The 20440-nt window shown below is 53.4% G+C and overlaps 1 protein-coding gene across 1 annotated transcript; it reads left to right on the forward strand.

The window, feature by feature from the left end:
• The first annotated feature begins 15047 nt into the window (after positions 1 to 15047).
• TLX3 (T cell leukemia homeobox 3) lies at positions 15048 to 17651 on the forward strand. The gene is made up of 3 exons (XM_027740820.2): positions 15048 to 15527; positions 15911 to 16154; positions 16685 to 17651. The coding sequence occupies exons 1-3, from the start codon at positions 15083 to 15085 to the stop codon at positions 16893 to 16895; spliced, it is 900 nt and encodes a 299-aa protein (XP_027596621.1). The 5' UTR covers positions 15048 to 15082; the 3' UTR covers positions 16896 to 17651.
• Positions 17652 to 20440: the final 2789 nt, after the last annotated feature.

The following is a 20440-nucleotide window of genomic DNA, read 5'->3' on the forward strand; positions in this document are numbered from 1 at the left end:
TTTGCAAGGGTGGAGAACAAGAAATAGGATTTACAGTATTTGTATTACCCCTATTGCATCAAGGTTATTTATTTCATGTTCAGAAAAAGTAGGACACATACTTATATATAGCTGTAAAAGTCATCTTTGCTTGGCTCATTTCAGTGCGCTGCTGATTTATTTATTGGGAATGGGTTCCTTTATTTCAGGTAGGGTCTCTGTCTCTACAGTTCCTGAGATAGCAAGAACACAGTTACCATGTTTTACTGCTTGTTCTCTTCTCCTTTTGTTTTAAGGAGATCTTCTTTGCCTATAATTCATTTCAAAGGGAATGTATTGCGTTTACTTAGTGACTCAGAAGACCTGGCATTGATACATGCTTGCACCAAGTAGGGTTAGCTAGGCCAAAATGGGAATTGTACCCAGGGTCCACCCTAGCATAGCACTGAGTCTTTTGAGACAGCAGCAGCTCAGCATCACTGGGGTGGTTGCACGTGGCTCCTGACATTGTTTCCTTACTGAAGTGCAGCAGCAGATTTAATTGAAATGCTGGGGCAAGAGTTTGGCAGGAAAACCTGTATCCTGATAATGCATTAACTGTCTCCCTCTTGCTGTTGTCCTTCAACCAAAGCACACAGGCACTTGCCTGCATGGGCAGAGGTGTGTTGTTTAAGGCCTTGAGCAGCCTAGTGTAGCAGAAGGTGTCCCTGCCCAACCCCAGAGGGGTTGGAACTAGATGATCAATGGTTCTGTGATTGCAGAGAGGCCTCAGAATCTTTAATGCTTCTTAACTGAAGGATGGTCAATTTAGATTATATATAAGGAAAACATTTTTTACACTGAGGGTGGTAAAACACTGACACAGGTTGCCCAGAGATGTTCCATCTGTGAAAACATTCAAGGTCAGGCTGGACAAGGCTTTGAGTAACCTGATCTAGTTGAAGATCTCCCTGCTCACTGCAGGGGGTTGAACTCAGTGACTTTTAAAGGTCCCTTCCAACCCAAACTCTCTCATAATTCTAAACCCCAGGGCTCAGAACAGCTCCATGGTGTTGATACATGGATGTCATGGGATGCTGTGTTCAGGAATGGTAGGCAGAGATGTTATTCCTTGCTGTTGCTTGGGCATGCTGTTGATGCTTTTTATTGTAGGGTTGACTGAAGTTCCTGGAACAGACACTGGACAAGGTCTCAGGGTTGTGGCCTTCAAGTGGCCTGAACTTTGCATTTGTCACTGTGAGACAGGGCTTTGGTGTTGGGCACAGGTCCTTTGCACCTGCTCCCAGAAGATGTTCCGTTTTGGTTTAGGACTCCTAAGTGGTTTAGGACCCAACTGTGTGATCAGCTCCTGCCTCTGCTTCCAGCACTGCTGCATTGGCAGCAAAGACAGTAACACAGAACAGGGTGCTTCTGGTTTGAGAGGAACTGTGCTGAGGGCACAGAATTTGCCAAGGAAACATTAAAGCAAACACTTCCCATAATCCTGTAGAATTGTCATGGCTTATCCTTAGTGTTACAGTTTTACTACATTTTCTTTTATTATCCCACATTTTTGCATGTGTACAGAAGAGCTGTAATTTTGATGGTAATGGTGTGTTTATTTTGAGATTTGTTTAAGGTTTAAATAGGTTTACACCTGTTAAAGGTTTTTAAAAAAATCTGGCAAACAAATCTCAGACTTTCATGCTTTCTAACACTCTTCAAGTTACATTAACTTCAAAAGTCTACTAAATTTTACATACTAAAAACTGATTTTCAGCCTACCTTTGAAAAGCTCTCTTTTTATACACCTGGAATTTGTGGAATACGGGCAATATTCCTCTAGACTGCAATATCAGACTGCTCAGAAACCTTGCCAGGTATGTGGGCACAGGTTTATCAGAGCGGTTCCTTCTCCTCTGCATAATTGTAAGTGCTTATCCCAGGGATGTGCTTACGCCCAAGGCCATCAGGCTCTGACTGACACGGCCAATGTAATAAAGACTAAACGGGGTTATATGACTTGCTTGGCTGTAGTAGCAAGGTAGTGGAGCACTAGAGGTCCCCTCCTGTTCCGTATTTCTAACATAAACCAACATTCTTCTAAGGTAATACAAAGTTCTGCTTTAAGTAGTCCATAGATCTGTCAGAATATAATGGGAATAGTACTACAGAAAGGATGGAGATGATGGAGCTTCTCGAGAGCACACAGCAAAGAGCCCAAATTTGCACCATTCTGAAAAGACCTGAAAAGTGCTCAAGGATATTCCTGCTACCTCTCTCTCGAGGCTTTCTGAGTTGGAACTGGTGAGGGGCCAACGCCCACTGCTGATCCCACTCCACTCCAGTCCTGCTGTACAGCTGGTGCAGGTCGGGGCTCAGCGCCTGGACCCCGGCTGGGTCAGAGCCCTGCCTGCTGCTGGCCAGGCTCCTCACCCAGAGGGCAACAACGGCCTCGCTCACAGCTTCACAGGTGAGTAACTTCGGGGTTAAATTTCCAAACCTCATTTTTAATATTCTCTGCTTTGCTACTGCAGTACTCCAGTGACCTTAGGGCCACCTTGCTGAGCACTCTGACAGCAAACATGGAGTCCTGGACCAGAGCTTCAGGAGCCTGATGGAAGGAGTTGAGCAAAATCTTTCAGCAAAGAACAGAGAAGGGTAAGTTCATAACACATATTCAAGCTGAAAAAAATAAAAGACAAATGGAAACTTTACCTGGAAAAAATGGTAACATAGGAAGTATTCCAGGTCACCTTAAACTGCAGTCCCTTTTGAAAGAAAAAATAATACCCTCTCGAAGAATTCATCCCCAAACTTAACAGAGCCCAATCATTTGGTAATTATGTGTTTTCCTGGTCAGAAATGCATTTCTTAATTTAATCCCAAAGTCAAGCTTTGCCAGACTGCAGCTGCTGCACTTGGAACAAACTGCCTCATTTCAGCAGGTGAACCCCAGAGCTTCCCTTTTCCCACTGAAACCCCTCTGATAAAACCCTTGTTTCAGCCTCCAACACTGCCATTGCTCTGACAGAGCCTTTTCTTCCTGGGGTTGGGATCAAACAACTGCTTGGGAAGTGGCAGAATGAGAAGGGATCCGGGGGCCCACTTACACATTGTAGATAAATGAGGCAAGGACTATCTTTTTTTCTTAATATAAATCACAAATTCAGCTGATCTTGCCCTCATTTGAAAAAATAGAATCGAAGCCTTCACAAAAGAAATGGCAAGTTTATCTGCACTTCATGATCATACTCACTTTTTTTTTTTCCTAGCTAGCTGTATTTTCTCTTCCATGTGCATTATTCAACCAAAGCAGACCTTGAGAAAGAATAGAAAGACAGCCTGAGTCCAGACTGGAACTTCCTGGAAAGCTTCAAACAAACTGGAAAGGGGCTTGGAGAGAAGTGATGGCTAAAACCATTTAGTGATTTTATTTCTCTGATTTCTTCTCTGTTTGTTAGTGGGAAGATTATGTTGGAATTTTTTAAATATCAAATAGTTTTTCAGTAGTTATGGTCTCCATAATTTCTTTCCTATTAAATTCTGGTACTAAAGGTGTATGGTCTGGCTGTGGATGATAGCCAGAGAAGGGGGAATTTGGAAGGAAACTCAGAGAAGCACAGAGATCACATTGAGGTCACTAATGAATCAGACAGACTCTGTGTAACTTGTACTACAGATCGGCAAAAGACCTGGGGGAAAGGCAAAGGTCCACTGGGAAGGAGGAGAAACCTGCTAAAACAAAGGAGAACTGAGCTGACAGTGGTGAGCTGTGTCATTTAGTCTCACCTTAAAGCTGGAAATGACCAGGGGATTAATTTGACTGAATGGTCCTTCAGGATTTAAATTTTAAAAAACTATTAAAAACTGAGTAAAATTCATTGCTATAACTTGATAGTTTCTTAGTTCGGTATCTATATTTATTGAAGGCAAGAAGAGAATGAGAGGACATGGCCTCAAGTTACACCAAAGGAGATTCAGACATAAGGATATTAAGAGAAAATTCTTCACAGAAAGGCTTGTCAAGCACTGGAACAAGCAGTCCAGGGTAGTGGTGGAGTCACCATCCCCCGAAGTGTCCAAAAGCTGTGTAGCTGTGGCACTTAAGGGCATGGTTTACTGATGAATATGATGCTGCTTTGTTGGATTTGGTGACCTTAAAGGGCTTTTCCAACCTTACCAATTCCATGATTCTACAAAGTCCTTAAGATAACATCGTTTTCTGAGGACGTACTTCGATGTGTGTTTTCTCTGAGCTGCCTTATTCTGAGCAGTGCAGGCCTGCAGGACAGGACAGGGATCATGGATGATCCAGCCAAGGCTGGGGGGAGCTGGGTGGGGAATCAGATCTGCTGCCTGTGCTCGCCCTGCTCAGGGCACAGGCAGAGGCTGCCAAGGCTCCAGCTGCCAGAAAATACTGGATTTGGCAAATGCTAGGCTCAAATACCCCTGCATTTAAATGGGAGAGCTCTCGGAGAGCCCTTCAGAGAGCTCTCGGATAGACAGTGAGGTGGAAGGTGTCTGAGAGCTTTTGTGGAAGTGCAGGTAGGGAGGGATGGTGTGAGGAGCAGAGGGATAACTCGTCTGTCTCAGCTCCACCCACCTGGGTAACCTGGGGAGATCTCTGGGCCATCACTGCCCCCACAAGCAGTGAGGTGACACGATGGCCCTCTGGGTTTGTAACCCCTCTCAGAGTTATTATCAGACTCCTTTTAACTGCAGTTGTTTAAAGTTGAGCAGAAATCAATTTCCATTAGTAAGGAAATAAGCACAAATGTAAAAAATTATGAAAGAATAAAGAATAAAGTGATAATTGCATTCTGTACCTCCACACACAGCAAGCCCCAGTTCACCACACTGCTGCCAGACATCCCCATGCAGTGGAGGCAGGCAGGATTATCGCCCCTGATCCCGTAAAGAGACCTTTGCTGAGATCCCATCAGTTTTGCAGGCACCTGTCCCCACAGTCCCGTGCAGGAAGGAGCCCTCAGGAGCCATTCTTGGGGAGACTTTATTAGCTTCGCTGTTGTGAGCCAGCAGAGTCTGACACAACCACAGCAAAGAGCATGGAGGCAACAGACAAAGAACATTTGAAAAACTCTAAATGCAGAGTGCAGATTTGTCTGGTACTTTAAATCATTTTTGTGTGGTTTTGGTATTGTTTTGGTGTTTATTTTTTTTTAATAGAATCACAGAATGGTTTGGGTTGGAAGGCACCTTAGAGATCACCTCATTCCAACCCCCTTGCCATGGGCAGGAGCACCTTCCACTAGACCAAACACATAGATGGGATGAGATAAATGGCAATTAAACTGTTCATTTCAGGTGAGGAATAGACCAAGGGAGTAGTTCCTATTTGGGCTGCCATGCAGGCTGTGTGAGTTGTCCTTCAGCCTCAGATGTGATGCCACTGGACGGACTACACCTGCAAGCGGTAAAGTGTTGTGGGGCACTTTTGTGTGCTTGTTCTGTGCCAGATGAGTGGTGGTGCCACATTTCACCAAGCCAGGCTGAAGTCTGACACCTCTCCTGGGAGAAGAAGGTGGGTCTGGCCAGGGAGAGCCTGGCCTTGATGACCATCTGGACACGTCCCAAAGAGCCCTTTGCTGGAGGCTGGGGAGGAAGTTGTTGCAGTCGTTTCCCATCTGACTTCTAAAATGTGTCACAAGTCAGTAGGCTGAGTTTATAACACTGCCCATACTGATATTCTCCTTGTTATTTTATAGAACTGGTTTCTGAGGGCACCTAGTGATTCTGTTTGTGAGTCTTCCTCTAGTTTTCTTTCAATTTAATATTTTTACCGGTTCTTGCAGCGCATCTCTGACTCTCAGGTCTCCTTTAACCAAATGTTTGGGGTTCTTTTTTTCCCAGGTTCACATGTTGGTTGTGGCCAAAGCTTTGCGCAGAGAAAGGGCCTCTGATCCTGGGGGTCTGAATATGACGAGTTGACAAGGACTTCGGAAACAGAGCACGGGCTAATAAACCAACTCTGAAAGTTTTGAGACCCTGTTATGCTCTTGGAGAGATTTTTGACCCTTGTGAAAACTTTTTTTAAGATGTCTTCTGCCTTTTTGTGTCTCTGGCCTAAATGAAAGAATTTATAATAGTGACAACAGTGAAAAACCAGCCTTAGTTTGAAAAATGTTTTCAGCCTTTCTCATCAAAATTTATAATCTTGTTATTTTATCTTTATGAAACAGTGTAGAAACAATACTTAACCAAAGAACAAAATAAATATGCATTCTTTCTAAACTTGTATCAGTTAATGATTCTCAGTTCTGCATGTAATAGCAAGTAATACCTCATCAGGTAAAACCTCCAAGCTCACTCTTGAAGACATATTTGTTTGAAAATGAGATGAAAGCCAGTACAAACTTTATATGACATCTTTTTGAAACAATAAAATTACTATTTTTTACAAAATGTTATATATTTCTTTTCAGCACAGATGGTTAATGACAATGTGGACAACAAAGCAGAAGACTAAAAATGAGCAGGAAAATTAAGAATGTTACACAGAGTAAAATAAGAGTTGATGGAGTGAGTCTCAGTGAAGTACTGATGATATTTTAATTTCACAAGTACACATTTTCCAGGTCTTTGGAAACAGGGGGGTGGGGGGAAGCACAGAAGAAAATAAAGTTGTTAAAACACTTTAAAAAGAATGAAGTCTATCCACCACTACAAAAAAAAGGAAAGCAGATAGTTACAGAGACCTGTGGTGGGGAGCGTGGGGTGTCCTGTCATGACAGGAGGGACTGTGCCAGATGAGGAGATGCAAAATGAATTGAAGGAATATCTAACAAAAATTAGAACTGCTTAAGCAGTAAGTCAATTAATTTTCAATGTGGAAAAGCTATTATGTGCAATTACAAACTTGGATTGGGATTGGGTTGGGTTTTTTCGTTATTTACCTAAGGAAAAAAATTTCACCTGTTTTTCATGCTGGCTGATATTTGTGAATTTATTAATATTTCACCACTGTTTAGATAAGAATGGGAATTATTAATTGTGACCAACAGGGAGGAAAAGTTCATACCTGTGTTCCTTACAGGGCTTTTTCCATTTTTTTTTCTTTGCAACTGTTACTTTTCTGCACATTTTAGTTTTAGGAACTACAGCTGCAAGGAGGGCGTTTTGTTCAGCACTTTGCTGTTTGCATTTAAACTCAGCTCAAGAAAGTATTTCATGTGCAGCCAAAGCATCTGATTTCCAGGAGTGCTGAGCCCCTGAGAAGTAATGAATGGAGGTCACTGGAGAGCTGCAGGTTTGGGGTGTTGATGCTGTGTGCCAAGACACGTGATGTGTCACCACCTCAAACACCTGTGGGTTAGTACAGGTGACTTTCCATTTTGGTCCTGAAAGGAAACAGGCAGCTGTGCTGCTCAGCTGGGTTTTAAAAGCTGCAGAACTGATCTCCCGCAGCCTCGGGGAGGAGCCCTGGCAGTGCTGCCTCCTGTGACAGCTCTGAGGGGAAAGCCCCGCCGTGGCCTGGCAGCTCCCTGCGTTGGCATTAAAGGCTCAGGTGAATGGCAGTGGGTTCTGTGCCTGCACTGTGTCTGTTACCCGGTGACACGCCATGGCCGTGTGCTCCCAAACCAGCCCCTTTTCTGGGTAAACTGGCTTTGCCAAGAGCTGAAGCTTGGCAGATGGAAAGGGAGAGGACAGTGCCCCAGAACTCATGCCCAAGCTTCAGGCTTTGCTCTAATACCCAGCTGCAGACTCCCCAGAGCACTCAGACGTGTCTCTGAAACATCCCTTCTGACGCATTCCCTGTTTACAGGTGAGGCCCCAAACAGTGTCTTCTAAACTGGGCAAACTGGAGATGCATATTTAAAGAGCGTTTTCACCTTGGTTAACAATTGACAACAGGAACATATTTAGAGTAGCTGGTTGTATAAGTACACTTGCTTTTAGGTTAGGAAAGGGAGAGCAGAGCAAATAGAGAGGTTTATGGCTCCAGGCTCTTTGTTAAGAGTTTACTCTCAGCTTTTTTAAGGGGCCCGGTCGCAGTGGGGGCAGCCCAGGTTTTCCCTCGTGTTTAAAAAGCATGTGCAATGCCTTACACGGTTTTTGAAAAGACATCATTACCTTAAGGGCTTTGGAATTTTTTTCTCCTTTAAAAAAAGTGGAAACAATGGAATGGGAAATGTCAAAGGGAGATACTGCTCAGAGCCAAAGCAATTTCCTTGCAAGGAACCAACGTGATAATGCAAATGGCTGGGGACTGTAAAATAGGGCTGATTCTCCAAGCCCAAGTGCATTTTATATCCTCAGAGTGAAAAGCACCAAGTGCTGAGGCTGAGGTGAGTGTCTGTCCCTCTGTGAGCAAGAGCAAACCACCCCAGAGCTTCCTATGGGCCGGGCAAGCCAGGGCAGCACTGGGACAAGCACTGTTTGAATGCCATGGTCTGCTTGCAAAAGGAGGCTCTGAAGAACTCAGCTCCAGAATATGCACACCTTACAGAGTAATTTCTTAGCCTTGTTAATGTTTTATTGCACAATGTGTTTGCAATGACAGCAAACCTTTCAAACTGCAGCGGGATAACACGCTTCCTCACCGTATTAAAAAATAATGTTAGTGTAGATTTTATGTACCAGGGTGTAGACTGCTGCTAAGAGGCTGCTTTGACAACATTCTTTTCTGAGGTTTACAGAAAGCATACTAAAATATGTAAGTTACATTTCTACAAACAAAAACTATAACATAAGTTATTTATAAGCATGAGATACAAATGGTATCATGATAAATAAACCCTAATGGATACCTGTGGCATCCATCCTAATGTAATTTGCCCAGCAAAAGTCATATTTAGTAGAAAAACCTGGCAGCAGCTGTGTGTTGATATATAAAATAAGAATGAAAGAGGGAAGGAAGCGGTGCTGAAACCCCGGCTGCTTCCCCGGGCGTATCCACAACCTGCTGTACCTCCCTGCCTTCTCCTTCACCTGGGGCTGGCACTGCTGCTCGGGGAGACCAGATGTCTCTGCGTCTTTCAGGACTTGTCCACAATACCAGGATGTTCCCTGTCGGCTTCACTACAGCCTGATTTTATCAGAGGTGGCAGAAAGAAATTGAGCCCTGTCTGCCCATCCTGTGCTCCCTTCCCTTACAGCGGTGGCTCTTTCCCCAGCACCTCCCTTGTACCCTCCCCATCTCATGTAGCCTCAGCCATTTGTGGAATGATTATGGATTCTGAACTAAAATAAAATTTTGGCTTTTTTGATATAACAGTTAAGGTTACCTACCCTACAAAGATGAGCTTTGGAACAGGAATTGGAACTACTGAGGCACGTTCATCTGTCAGAGATTACAGCCCTCATGAGCATTGGCTCTGAGAGTGGGGTTTAACTGCTTCCACCTGCTGGGACACCAAGGACAGAGAGTTTTATCAGTGTCCATGTATCCGGCCTGTCAGGCTGAGCTCATGGGGCAGGTGTCCTATCTCCTTCAGGTCGGGGTATAGGGAGTGTCCCTTGCTCTGCTGGGGAAAGGGCTGCTGAAGGCAAAGCTCTGCTACCCCATCCTCCCCTCTGCCTGTGTGGGGTGAGGCTCTTCCCAGCTAGAGGCAGGAGGGGCACAGCCTTCCAAGTCCAAAGGAAGGGGCAGAGGGGAATGACTTTTAGCTCCACAGCACCAGAATTCTTCCCACCAAAAAAGTGCAGCTGACTTAACCCTTATGGGCTGATGAAACGGTGGACCTGCTCTGCTGAGCACCAGGAGCTGAGCGCCTGCCCATGGTGCTGCCCCGTGAGAGCTCGACCACAGGCTGGCAGCCGGGGTCCAGCTCCACCGCTGGGATGGAGCAGTCACGCCACTGCTCTGTCCTGGGGCCTGTTGGCCACAGTGGTCCCCACCCAGGGGGGCTCAGCCCTGACGAGGAGGACCAACAGGGTTTCCCAGAGCCCTACAGAAGGTATGACGGTCAGGACTGCATCCCCTTCCAGTGCACACACCTCAGTCCTTGCCACTGTGTGTCCCTGGCTGGGCACAGCTGGGTATGGGCAGAGCTCAGGCAGCATCTCACTGCATGTTTTTGCTGTCCCCCTCTTCCTTCCCCTTCCCATGCCAGGACACAGAGTATCCATGTCCCTCTCCAGCCTGAACACCAGTGTCACCCGCCAGCTCCACAACAATGCTTCTTCCAGGGCTACAGCTGAAAAGCTACTTGTGTCCTCTGTTGTGCTCACTTCCACACGAATTGTATGTAATCACTCAAAACCATGCTGTGTTCATGCAGGAATAAACATTCAGAAAGGGCTGTGGAGCACAGGATCAGCCTTGCCCACCCCGAGACCTGCTGCCAAAGACAGGAGCTACAGCAGGAACATCACAGTGTCTGCTGCTGCTTTCTTGTGCAGTAAGATATTGCTGTTCTCTGTCACACTGTAGTTAAAAACAAAACTGAAAGCAATGAGTGATGCCCTTGTGGGGTGGCACATTCCCAAAGCTGCTGGTGCCTCCTGCACAATCAAGGAGCCAGACCAGCTCACAACCCTGAATTCTTGCATATTTAGGGAGGGTCTGTGGACAACAGAGGAGTTTGGTACCTGAGAGTTGACACGGCCTTGAGGAGGCAGTGTGACAGCTAGTGGGGCAGCATGAAGATGCTTCTGAAGACCTGACCTGTAGGTTAGATGCTGGTCAAACCCCTCTTTCTCCAAGTAATTGCCTTCCAGCTGTTAGGTAGTACCTTGTGTACCACTGCTGGTCCCAGGCCCAGATGGAAAGAGCCATTGCAGGAACTGGAGCTTCTAGACCTTGGACATGCAGGACAGTGTGCTGGGGATGTGGCCCAGGACATCACAGCCTGAGTGCTGAGGAAAGGACGATGCAAGAGGAGCTGGAAATGCAGAAGTGCAGCTAATTGGATGTACTGGGACAGCTCTCTGGAGCACTGGGAGTCAGACTCGGCTGGACTAAAGCCCCAGCGCAGCAGTTCAGCAGCAGTGGAATGTGCTCAGCAATTTCAGGTGTGATCCAGCCTCTTCACTACCTGGGCTCGCTGAAGCCCCTGAGCCTGTATTTCCACAGCATTGTTGCAGGCACATTTGATGCTGCCACTCTCCCAGGATGAGCCCAATGGGCATCGCAGGCCTGGGCACCACCACGACCACTCAGCTGTGCCAACTTGCACCTCTAACCCCTACAGCTGCATCACAAACACAGTGGTTGCAGGCTGTAGGGCTGTTCAAAGCATGTGCACTGGACAGGCTCCAGGCTTTGTGGTGTTGTCTCTTCTCGAGCCAAGCACAGCCTCACAGCCCGTGCACAAGCAGCCGTGGTGGGTGGGCACAGAGGGTGATTAGCAGTGTCTATCACGTGTTTTTATTAGCTCATCCTACAGGAAGCACTTTAAAAGCCAAACGGTGGCATTGGGCACTGCCAGGCACATTGAAGAATTCTGCAAGGATATGGGTCCTTTGAGGACATGGTCCTACAAGGACGCCCTCCCTACAGGGTCCTCCGTGTTTTGAGCCCAAAGACATTCCTGGGGCTGAGGAGTGTGTGTGTGCACCACAACCAAACATGGTGGCTGTGGCAGGCTGCAGCACATCCCCCTCCATATCCCCTCCATGGCAGTCAGGCCTGGGAGAAAATCTGGGTTTCAGGGAGGAGTGAGACAGATGCTGCACCTCTGTCCCCAGTGACTCCCAGTGACAAACTGGAGGGGAAACTCTTCTGCCCACTGGTGCCAGGGAGGTGGTCAGTCCTCTTACACAGCACTAGTTACTTTTTTCCCCTGCTTAACTATGTCCCCCCATGCCTTCACAGGTGGCTGGAGCAGTGCTCTCTGGCCCCGGTCAGCCTCAGTGACTCAGCCATGCTCCCTGACAGGCCAAAGGAGCCATGCCCCAGCCTGGCAGTGGGGCTGCATGGAGCTTCTCTCTGCCAGCACCATGGGCTCAGCACCACATCTCAGTTAATGTTTGTACAATATGCAGAGTTTTAAAGGACTGACAATGCCCCCTCTCGCTCCACAGCAGCCTTCCCACACATTCCCAGCACCCTCCCTTCCCAGCCTCCTCCTGCTGCATGGCTCACCCCCTCCCAACCAGACACCATCCCATGAGTGCTGCAGCTGCCCGGCCCCCTGTGCTGGGCCAGACGCACCCGCAGCCGGTGCTCAGGTGGCACTCACAGGCTGGTTTCCTGGCATGCTGTGCCACACTGTGCCACGCAAAGGCCATGCTGTACTGTGCCATTCCGTGTCACTCCATACAAAGGTAATGCCATGTCATGCCGTGCCATGCCGAGGCCAGGCTATGCTATGCCACACTTTGCTATGCATGTCTGGGGCCTGGCCAGAGCCCAGCTGAGTGTGGGGTTCCTTACATTCAGCTGCACCCCTGCGATGGGGAGCTGCACCTGCCCGGGCGTTCTGCTGCCTCCCCGGGCCCGGCCAGGCCAGCCCTTAATTGGGTCCGGCTCCCCGATGGCACAGAGTGGCCGAGGTTTGGGCGGGCACGCCTATCTCCACGCCACAGTCACCCCGCGGGCCTCTGGCCCTGCTGGGGGTCGCAGCACCGCGCCGTGCCAGGAGGACCCGGGGACCCGGCTCCGGCCCAGGTCGCGCCGCCGGGGCCGCAGATCCGCTCGCTCCGGGTGGGGGCCGGGAGGGAGGGAGCGGAGCCCGGCAAAGAGCCAGAGACCGCGGCATTTGGCAAAGCGGAAGCGGATTTTGGGTAGAAAGCGGTGCCGTGCGGGGCTCTGTGCGGGGCTCTGTGCGGGGCTCTGTGCGGGGCTCTGTGCGGGGCTCTGTGCGGGGCTCTGCGCGCCCCCAGCCCGCGGAGGGGCGAGGAAGACGAAGCGGCTGCGGGAGAGCTGCATTTAAGGATACCATACGTCCGGGGTTATTAATTATAAAACATAATTAAAGTAAAACTGCAGAACGTCAACATATTAAATTTAAAAGCTAATATTAAAATAGCGTTAATATTTAATAAGGTAGCTGAGCGTTACAGAGCTGTACGCTGATACTCTATATTTAACTGTGTAAAACCAGGAGAGTTTTCCCAAAGAAAAATGTATTGTTTAGCTGATTATCAAAGACTCTGTGATATATTATCCATTTCACAAAAATAATATAGATATCTTTTTAAATATAGTAATAAAAACATACTAGCGCCTTTTAAATATACTATTACTTACCACCCCTTTTCATATTGTACTATCACAGACACTTTGGAATTGGTTTAAAAGCACATCATTCATTATTCAAAGCTCATCTTTGCATATTATTCCAGCTCAAGTCTGCCAGGCTCCCTGTGAAATCGTTCACAAAATTGATAACAGCAGACACACACGCAATAAAAAGATCGCCTTGGGCAGCCCGAGCTCCCATTATGCAGATCGAGCTGCAATTTTCTCTAACAAAGCCTGCCCTGATCCAGGACTGGGTGGCACTTTATTTTTTTCTTTATTTATTTAGCCTCCACGGATTGCCTTTTTTTTTTTTTTTTTTTTTTTTTACCTTTTCCCCTGCTCCTTTTCCCCTCTGCCCCCTCCCGCCACCTCCCGCTCGCCCCGCCGGGCCGTCCGGAGCGGGGCCCCGAGGGCCGGGCGCCCGCGGCAGCTCCGTTGGGGCTGTGCGGCCCCGCACCAGCTTGCGGGATCGCCTCAATCCGATTAGCTCCGCTCCGGGGAGCGGCGGCTCCGCTCGCACCGAGCGGGGACAATCCGATTAGGCTGCCCGGGGCCGGGGGTGGCAGCGGGCGGTTCCCCCGGGGGGCTGGGCGTTTAATAGCCGTGTTAATGACCGCCGGGCGGGGTGGGGCTCGTGTCCCTCGATGTCGGGAGCCGGGGAAGGCTCCTCGACGGCCTCGGGCAGGGACGAGCCTCCGCCACTGCCCGGGAAACTGCCGCGGCAGTTTCGCTGCGGCCGCCGGGCCCCGTCGGGGGCGGCGCCGGGCCGGACCCCCAGCCCTGTGCGGGGCAGGGGAGGCAGGGGGCGCACGGAAAAGGCACCCCCGACCCGCTTCTGCCGCGGGGGAAGAGCCGCGGGGAGCGCGGCCCGCAAGTGCCACCGGCCGCGGGCGGGCTCCAAGCAGTGCCCGGCAGGTCGGTCCCGCTCGCTGCCGCTGAAACGATTCGGAGCGTTGCGGTAATTGAATCCTAAGGTTTAAAAACTAATCAAGTCCTTCCTGTCACCGCTCCGGCATCCCGGGCTCGGTCTGCCAGGTGCTGATCAAATGCCATTACATTCTATTAACAGGGAAATTCTATTCCCTGTTTTCATTTCCCTTTATAAGAGGGAACTAAGTAAATGCACTGAGCGTTATTTAATTGTTAACGCCTTGAGTCCCGTTCCGCCGTCAGGGACCGGCTGCAAACGCGCTCGGCGCCCGCGCCGGGCTCCACAAATTAAGCCTAAACGGAATCTACCCCTGCAAGGCTTCGGGCGACACCCGACCCGGCCCCAGGCACCGCCTCGTCCCGCCGCTCCGCGCTGCCGTTGGGGCGGGCGCCTGGCGTGGCCCGGCGGGCCCGGGCAGCCTCAGGGGGCCGGGACCGAGTCCTGCTGCGCAGGGTCGCCTCGGGCGGGCAGCGCGGAGCGGACCGTCGGGGGGTCGCGGCTCCGTCAGGCCGGGGCTGAGCCGGGCCCGTCGGGCGGTGCGGAGCCGTCGGGCGGTGCGGGGCCGTGGTCAGTGCTGTGCGGGGCGCTGCGCACTGCAGGGCCGCGGTCGGTGCGGGGCCGTGGTCGGTGCGGGGCGGTGCGCGGTTCAGGGCCGGACCGGGGCCGTGGGCGGTGCGGTGCGGGGCCGTGGGCGGTGCGTGCCCACCGGCCGGTGCGGGGCGGTCGCGGTGCACCCCCGACGTGCGGCCCGGCCCGGCCCCCCCCGCGCGGGGCCATTGTCCGCGCGCGCTGTGATGTCACGGCGCCCCCGCGCCCGCGCGCGCGGCCGGTGCGGGGCGGCGGCAGCCAATGGGCGCGCGGGGGGCGGGCGGGGCGGCCAATGGCGGCGGCGGGGGCGCACGCGGCGCGGGGCGCGCGGCGGGCGCGGGCGGGGACGGGGCTGCGCGCGCGCCCGCGCGCTCCGCAAAGTTTGGTGTCGCGGCGGGTCCGGGGCCGCGAGCGCAGCGCGAGCGGCGGCGCCTCCAGAGCGGCCACGGCCGAGGATGGACCCGCCGAGGATGGACCCGCCGGGGCCCGCGCAGGGCCAGCACCAGCACGAGCCCATCAGCTTCGGCATCGACCAGATCCTCAACAGCCCCGAGCAGGACAGCGCTCCCCCGCCGCCGCCGCCGCCGCCGCCCCCGCGGGGCCCCGACGGCGCGACCTTCCTGGGCGGCCCCGGCGGCCGCGGCGGCGCGCCCTACCCGGCCCTGCCGGCCCCCTTCCCGGCCATCGCCGCGCCCTTCGAGGACTCGGGATCGTACAGTGTGAACCTCAGCCTGGCGCCGGCCGGCGTGATCCGGGTGCCGGCGCACAGGCCCATCCCCGGGGCCGTGCCGCCGCCCATCTCCAGCGCCATCCCGACCATGCCCGCCGTGCCCAGTCTGGGCAGCCTCAACTTCCCCTGGATGGAGAGCAGCAGGCGCTTCGTCAAGGACAGGTTCACAGGTAAGGCGCCGGGGCGGAGCGGGTGAGCCGGCTCCCGACAAGCAACGAAAGGGCCAATAAAAAATGTAAAACGAAATAATTATAGTAATGCGAATAAGAATAAAAGTAAAGGCGGCCGCTGGATGCTTCCCTCCCCCGCGCTCGGAGCGAGCCGAAAAATCGCTCTCCTCACGGCGTGGATAGCGCGGGGCGCCCCGGGGGGCGGCCGGGCTCCACTCGCCTCCGCAGCCCTTCGACGAGAGGTGGAAGCGGGACCCCGGGGAGCCGCGGTCCCTTCGGGGGCCGGCGGGGCGCGGGCGGCCGGCGGGCAGAGCGGCGGCCCCGGGGGGGCGGCCGGCACCGTGCGGGCGCGGGGCTGATCCCTGTGCTTCCCACCCGGGCAGCGGCGGCGGCGCTGACGCCCTTCACGGTGACCCGGCGGATCGGGCATCCCTACCAGAACCGGACTCCGCCGAAGCGCAAGAAGCCGCGGACATCCTTCTCCCGGGTGCAGATCTGCGAGCTGGAGAAGCGCTTCCATCGGCAGAAGTACCTGGCCTCGGCCGAGCGCGCTGCCCTCGCCAAGTCCCTCAAGATGACGGACGCCCAGGTGAAGACCTGGTTCCAGAACCGGCGCACCAAGTGGCGGTGAGTCCCGCGCCCCCGGAGCCGCCCCGTCCCCCGCCCGCCGCCCCGCGAGCCTGGCCGGGATCGCCCCCGGAGCCGGCTCCCGGCAGCCGAACGGTTGGGGGTAAATTTTTATTATTTTAATACCGTAATTATTATTGTTACTATCTTTATGTTTTTCTTTTTTATAGTCCCCCATTCTGAAAACGGGGGATTATTCGTAAAAACGAGGGATTATTCGAAAAAAAGGGGGAATTGTTCGAAGAAACGGGGAAATAATTTGAAAAAAATCGGGGGAATATTGGGAGAAAACGGGGGAATATTTGGAAACGGTATTGCTGTGAAACACCGGGTTTACAGGCGCTTCCCGCCTCCCGGAGTCGCTCCGTTGGCGGTCGAGCGGCGGCCGCCCGCCCGGTGTTCCCGGCCCCGGTAGGACGCGGCCCCGCTGCCCGCGGGGGATGCGCCGGCCGCCCTGCCTGGGTCCCGCGGCCCCGGGCCCGTCGCTCTCCGCGGGGTCCCGGGCGCGGGCTGAGCGTGTCCCCCGGCAGGCGGCAGACGGCAGAGGAGCGGGAGGCCGAGCGGCAGCAGGCGAGCCGGCTGATGCTGCAGCTGCAGCACGACGCCTTCCAGAAGTCGCTGAACGAGTCGATCCAGCCCGACCCGCTGTGCCTGCACAACTCGTCGCTGTTCGCGCTGCAGAACCTGCAGCCCTGGGAGGAGGAGAGTGCCAAGATCCCCCCGGTCACCTCCCTCGTTTGAGCCCGGCAGCCCGGGCACGCAGCGAACTGGCCCGCGGAGCGCGGCCGGCAGCTCCCCCTGCCCCGGGGCCGCGGTTCCCCCCCGACGGGGCAGGGGGCGGGGGCGGCGAGCGGCGCTCACGGGGCTGGGACTGGGACCGACCGGAGCCGCTTCCCCGAGGCCGGCGCGGAGCGGAGCCGCTTGTATATTTGTGTCGATGTTCCACTAGGAAGGGAAATATGTCACTTTTTGTAAGAAGTGTTAATACTTTAATTTATTTATGCATCGAGATTTTGGGCACTACTAATATGGAATTATATAAAACCTCGATTATTTATATCGAAATCTGAACATAGGTATTTTGTGTTGGCTTTGGAACAAAAGGCTATTTTTTTTCCTGTTCTGAGGATAGTGTAAAGAAAAAATACCTCCCTGTCACTTGGCGGAGGGGACTCGGTTGAGCCGGTGATGACTCATTAGCTTAGGAAACCCTATTAAACTGAAAAACGGTAGCTCCCATCTGTCCCAGGTGAAGTTAATGTCAGCTGTAATTTATTCACCGTGGTAATAAGGGCTCCTTCCAGGCACCACACGCCGTTCTGTCCTCACCTTCCCAGCCGATGAGCTTTAGCGCCCCGAAACAGCAGTTGCTCCCTGCGCCACCGGCTCTCGAGAAAGCGCCTTATGTTTCATAATAAAGAAGATTTGGGGTTGACACAGACCATGTATAATACTTTATACTTGCCGAGACGTGTAAATAAACGTTTTCTTTAGAAACGCCTCTCCGCTCTCTGACTGCCGCCGCGACGGGGGGAGCCGAGCAGAGCCCGCCGGGCCGGGCGCTGCGGGGTGGGCGGCGGAGACGGAGGTGAGAGGCCGGAACGGGGGCGGCGAGAGGACCGGGCAGTGGGCCCGGGGCGGCCGGCGGGCTCGGAGCGGGACCAGGCCGCTGGTGCGCGATGCTGCCGGTCCCTCCCCGCGCCGCCGGTGCTGGGGGGAAGCGTCCAGGAGCGGCCCCGGGTTTGGGACACGGTCGGCAACGCCGCGTGGGAGCGAGGGGAGGGAGGGGCGCGGGGCCGCGGCTCCGCCGGGCCCCGGTAATTCTGCCCCGCCGGGTCCCGGTAATTCTGCCCCGCCGGGTCCCGGTAATTCTGCCCCTCCGGGTCCCAGTAATTCTGCCCCTCCGGGTCCCAGTAATTCTGCCCCGCGGTCCCGCCGCTCCTGCCGGCGGGGCCCGGCGGTTTTCGTTTCGCTGCCTTCACTGCGCTCACCGCGCCGGCCGCGGGACGGCGGCGGCCGCAGCTCCCGGTGCCCGCTCCCAGCACCGGGGTGCGGGGGGATTTTTTAAGAACAACCTCCCGTAGTTCTCGGGCCCGGGTGTCCCGGCCTCCAGCCACGGGGGAAGCTGCAAAACTGACATTTTTAGGAAGCAGCCATGGCCCGTGCGGGTTTCCACCGGCCCTGGGCAGGACCCGGCACGGCCGTGGCCGCGTTTCCGGGTGGAGGACTGGGGGGGCTCTGCCGCTCCCACGGTCACCAGGAGGCTGCAGGAGTGTAACACCGTTCCTGGGCTCGGCGGGCCCGGGCCCGGCTGCGGCACAGGGCGGTTTAGGGCCGGGCGGCCGCACAGGGCGAGGGATGGAGCAAATATTTCCTTGACCAATTCTTTCCTCAGCAGGACCAGAGCACTGGCTCCGGTCGTAGCCGGGGTTTGGTTCGTCGGGGGGAGGCTGTGGAGGTCCCACAGCAGGGCCAAATCCAGTCACAGCGGGGTGATGGTGCTGGGGCCGTGCAGCTGCTCGACTAGTGCCGTTCACCAGCCGGGATGTGCCGCCTGAGCTGGAACACCGATCGAGGGAAAGTCTCTGGCAGGGAAGGAAAAAAAAAAACAACGGGGAAATCCATACTGGGCGACAAGACGCGGGGGATCTCCGCCCTCCGCTCCACTGACCCCACCAGAGCCCCACGACTGCCTTGCCCCAGCCCCAGCCTAGTCCCATTTGGTCCTTTCGTTATCTCGCCGCGCGGCGATGCCAGGGCTGCCGGCCCTCGGCGTTCCTCTCGGCATCAGCAGTGTATGCGGGGCAGAGAGGGAGAAACCTCCCCGCTGTCATAGGCAGAACAGCCCGGAGAAACTCGCGTGTTAGCGAAAACGTGGAACAGTCAAGCTCTGAATGGGGATGGAATACACGGCCACCCATATTCACGTGTGTATTGGTGTTGTGTTCTACCTGTACCCCCGAACATCTATAGCTGTATTGTGTTCAACACATCGTTGTTCTTTAACTGTTCGAGCACCCCGTAACCATTAACTTATGTGTTCCTGATTTCCCTGCAGTTTTTCCCAAACTGCTGTAAGCCAGGAGCAGCGTGTTTGCAGAGAGCAAAATGATGCTGCGTTCTGCAGTAACGAGCTTCGTGGCAGGAGAGGATCTCGCGCAAAGCACCGTCTGCTTAGAGCCCTGTTACGAACGGCAGTGCCATGGGGGTCTGAACTCGGCGGGGACAGCCCAGGCAGGGCTCGGGGTCCCCTCGCCGCTGCTGCCTGTGGGCAGCAGCGGGCAGCGGGATTGAGCCTCGGGGCACCACAATTTGTCAAAGGACTTCAGAAACCAGAAACAAATTTCCCTTTCAGCTGTCTGACGAGTCATCAAATAGTGGAATTTGCGTCGTGGGGGCTGCCTTGGGCTTGCTGGTGTCTTTGTTCCCGAGGAGGTGTTCTCGAGGATTTGAGCTGTGCTGAGGATGAGTGAGACAGACTGTCTCTTGCATCCACATCTTGTAAGACAAGAATGTGTGGGCAGTACAGGGCAACTGGTCTGTGCGGTGGTGCTGAGGGGAGAGAAGTGGGGGCTACCTCCAATTACTCTGTCCAGCTAATCCAGTATTTACAGGAGCCTCGGGAAAACACCATTTGGAATACACACACAGTATTTCTGTCTGTGGGTGAGAGCAGTGTTCCCTGCCAGCCTGGTTCCGGTGTGACAGGGTTGTCTGATGGTCCCTGCTCTGTATCTCTGAAGGTCTGTCAATGGAGAGAGATCCCCATGAGGGCTTGCACGGACTTTAGACCCCACCAGCTTGAGCCTCTTTGTACCAAAGAATGTAATCCTTGGTATAAAGGAGGATGTGAGTGCCCTGTAGAGGAGAGGACACCTTTTGGGGGTGGGCTGGTTGTTGTCCTGATCCTGTTGATTGACCTGTCCACATATTGCATGTGGGCTGTGGGGTGGACAACTTGAGTTGAGCAGCTGTTTGACTTCCCAGCTTCTGAAACAGCCTTCTTGCAGCATGGGCCCTGGCTAATTGTGGGGGAACATGGTTTTTCTTTCACCCTCCCCCTCATTACAAAATGCTCCTTTGCCTCCACGGGAGACTCCTTAAAAGACTCCAGTCAGCAGAGGATGAGACCGGTGGAGTGCAGGCAGTGTGAGGGCAGCAGCAGCTCCTGCGGCTGTATTGCAGCCTGGCTATTTCACAGGGAGTCATTTAAGTGTAGGCAGTGAAAGTCTTGTGATGGAGATGTGGTCTGAGAGTGCTGAAGATGCTGCACATCCCATCAAGCT

Source organism: Pipra filicauda, unplaced genomic scaffold (assembly GCF_003945595.2).
Source record: "Pipra filicauda isolate LSUMZ 115617 unplaced genomic scaffold, ASM394559v2 scaffold373_size706493_pilon, whole genome shotgun sequence".
Taxonomy (NCBI): domain Eukaryota; kingdom Metazoa; phylum Chordata; class Aves; order Passeriformes; family Pipridae; genus Pipra; species Pipra filicauda.

Bases quoted from the DNA above. Each gene is read 5' to 3' on its own strand.
- TLX3 (XM_027740820.2), top strand. From the start codon at position 15,083: ATGGACCCGCCGAGGATGGACCCGCCGGGGCCCGCGCAGGGCCAGCAC. The intron at 15,528-15,910 runs GTAAGGCGCCGG...CCACCCGGGCAG, and splicing joins CGTCAAGGACAGGTTCACAG to CGGCGGCGGCGCTGACGCCC. The intron at 16,155-16,684 runs GTGAGTCCCGCG...GTCCCCCGGCAG, and splicing joins AACCGGCGCACCAAGTGGCG to GCGGCAGACGGCAGAGGAGC.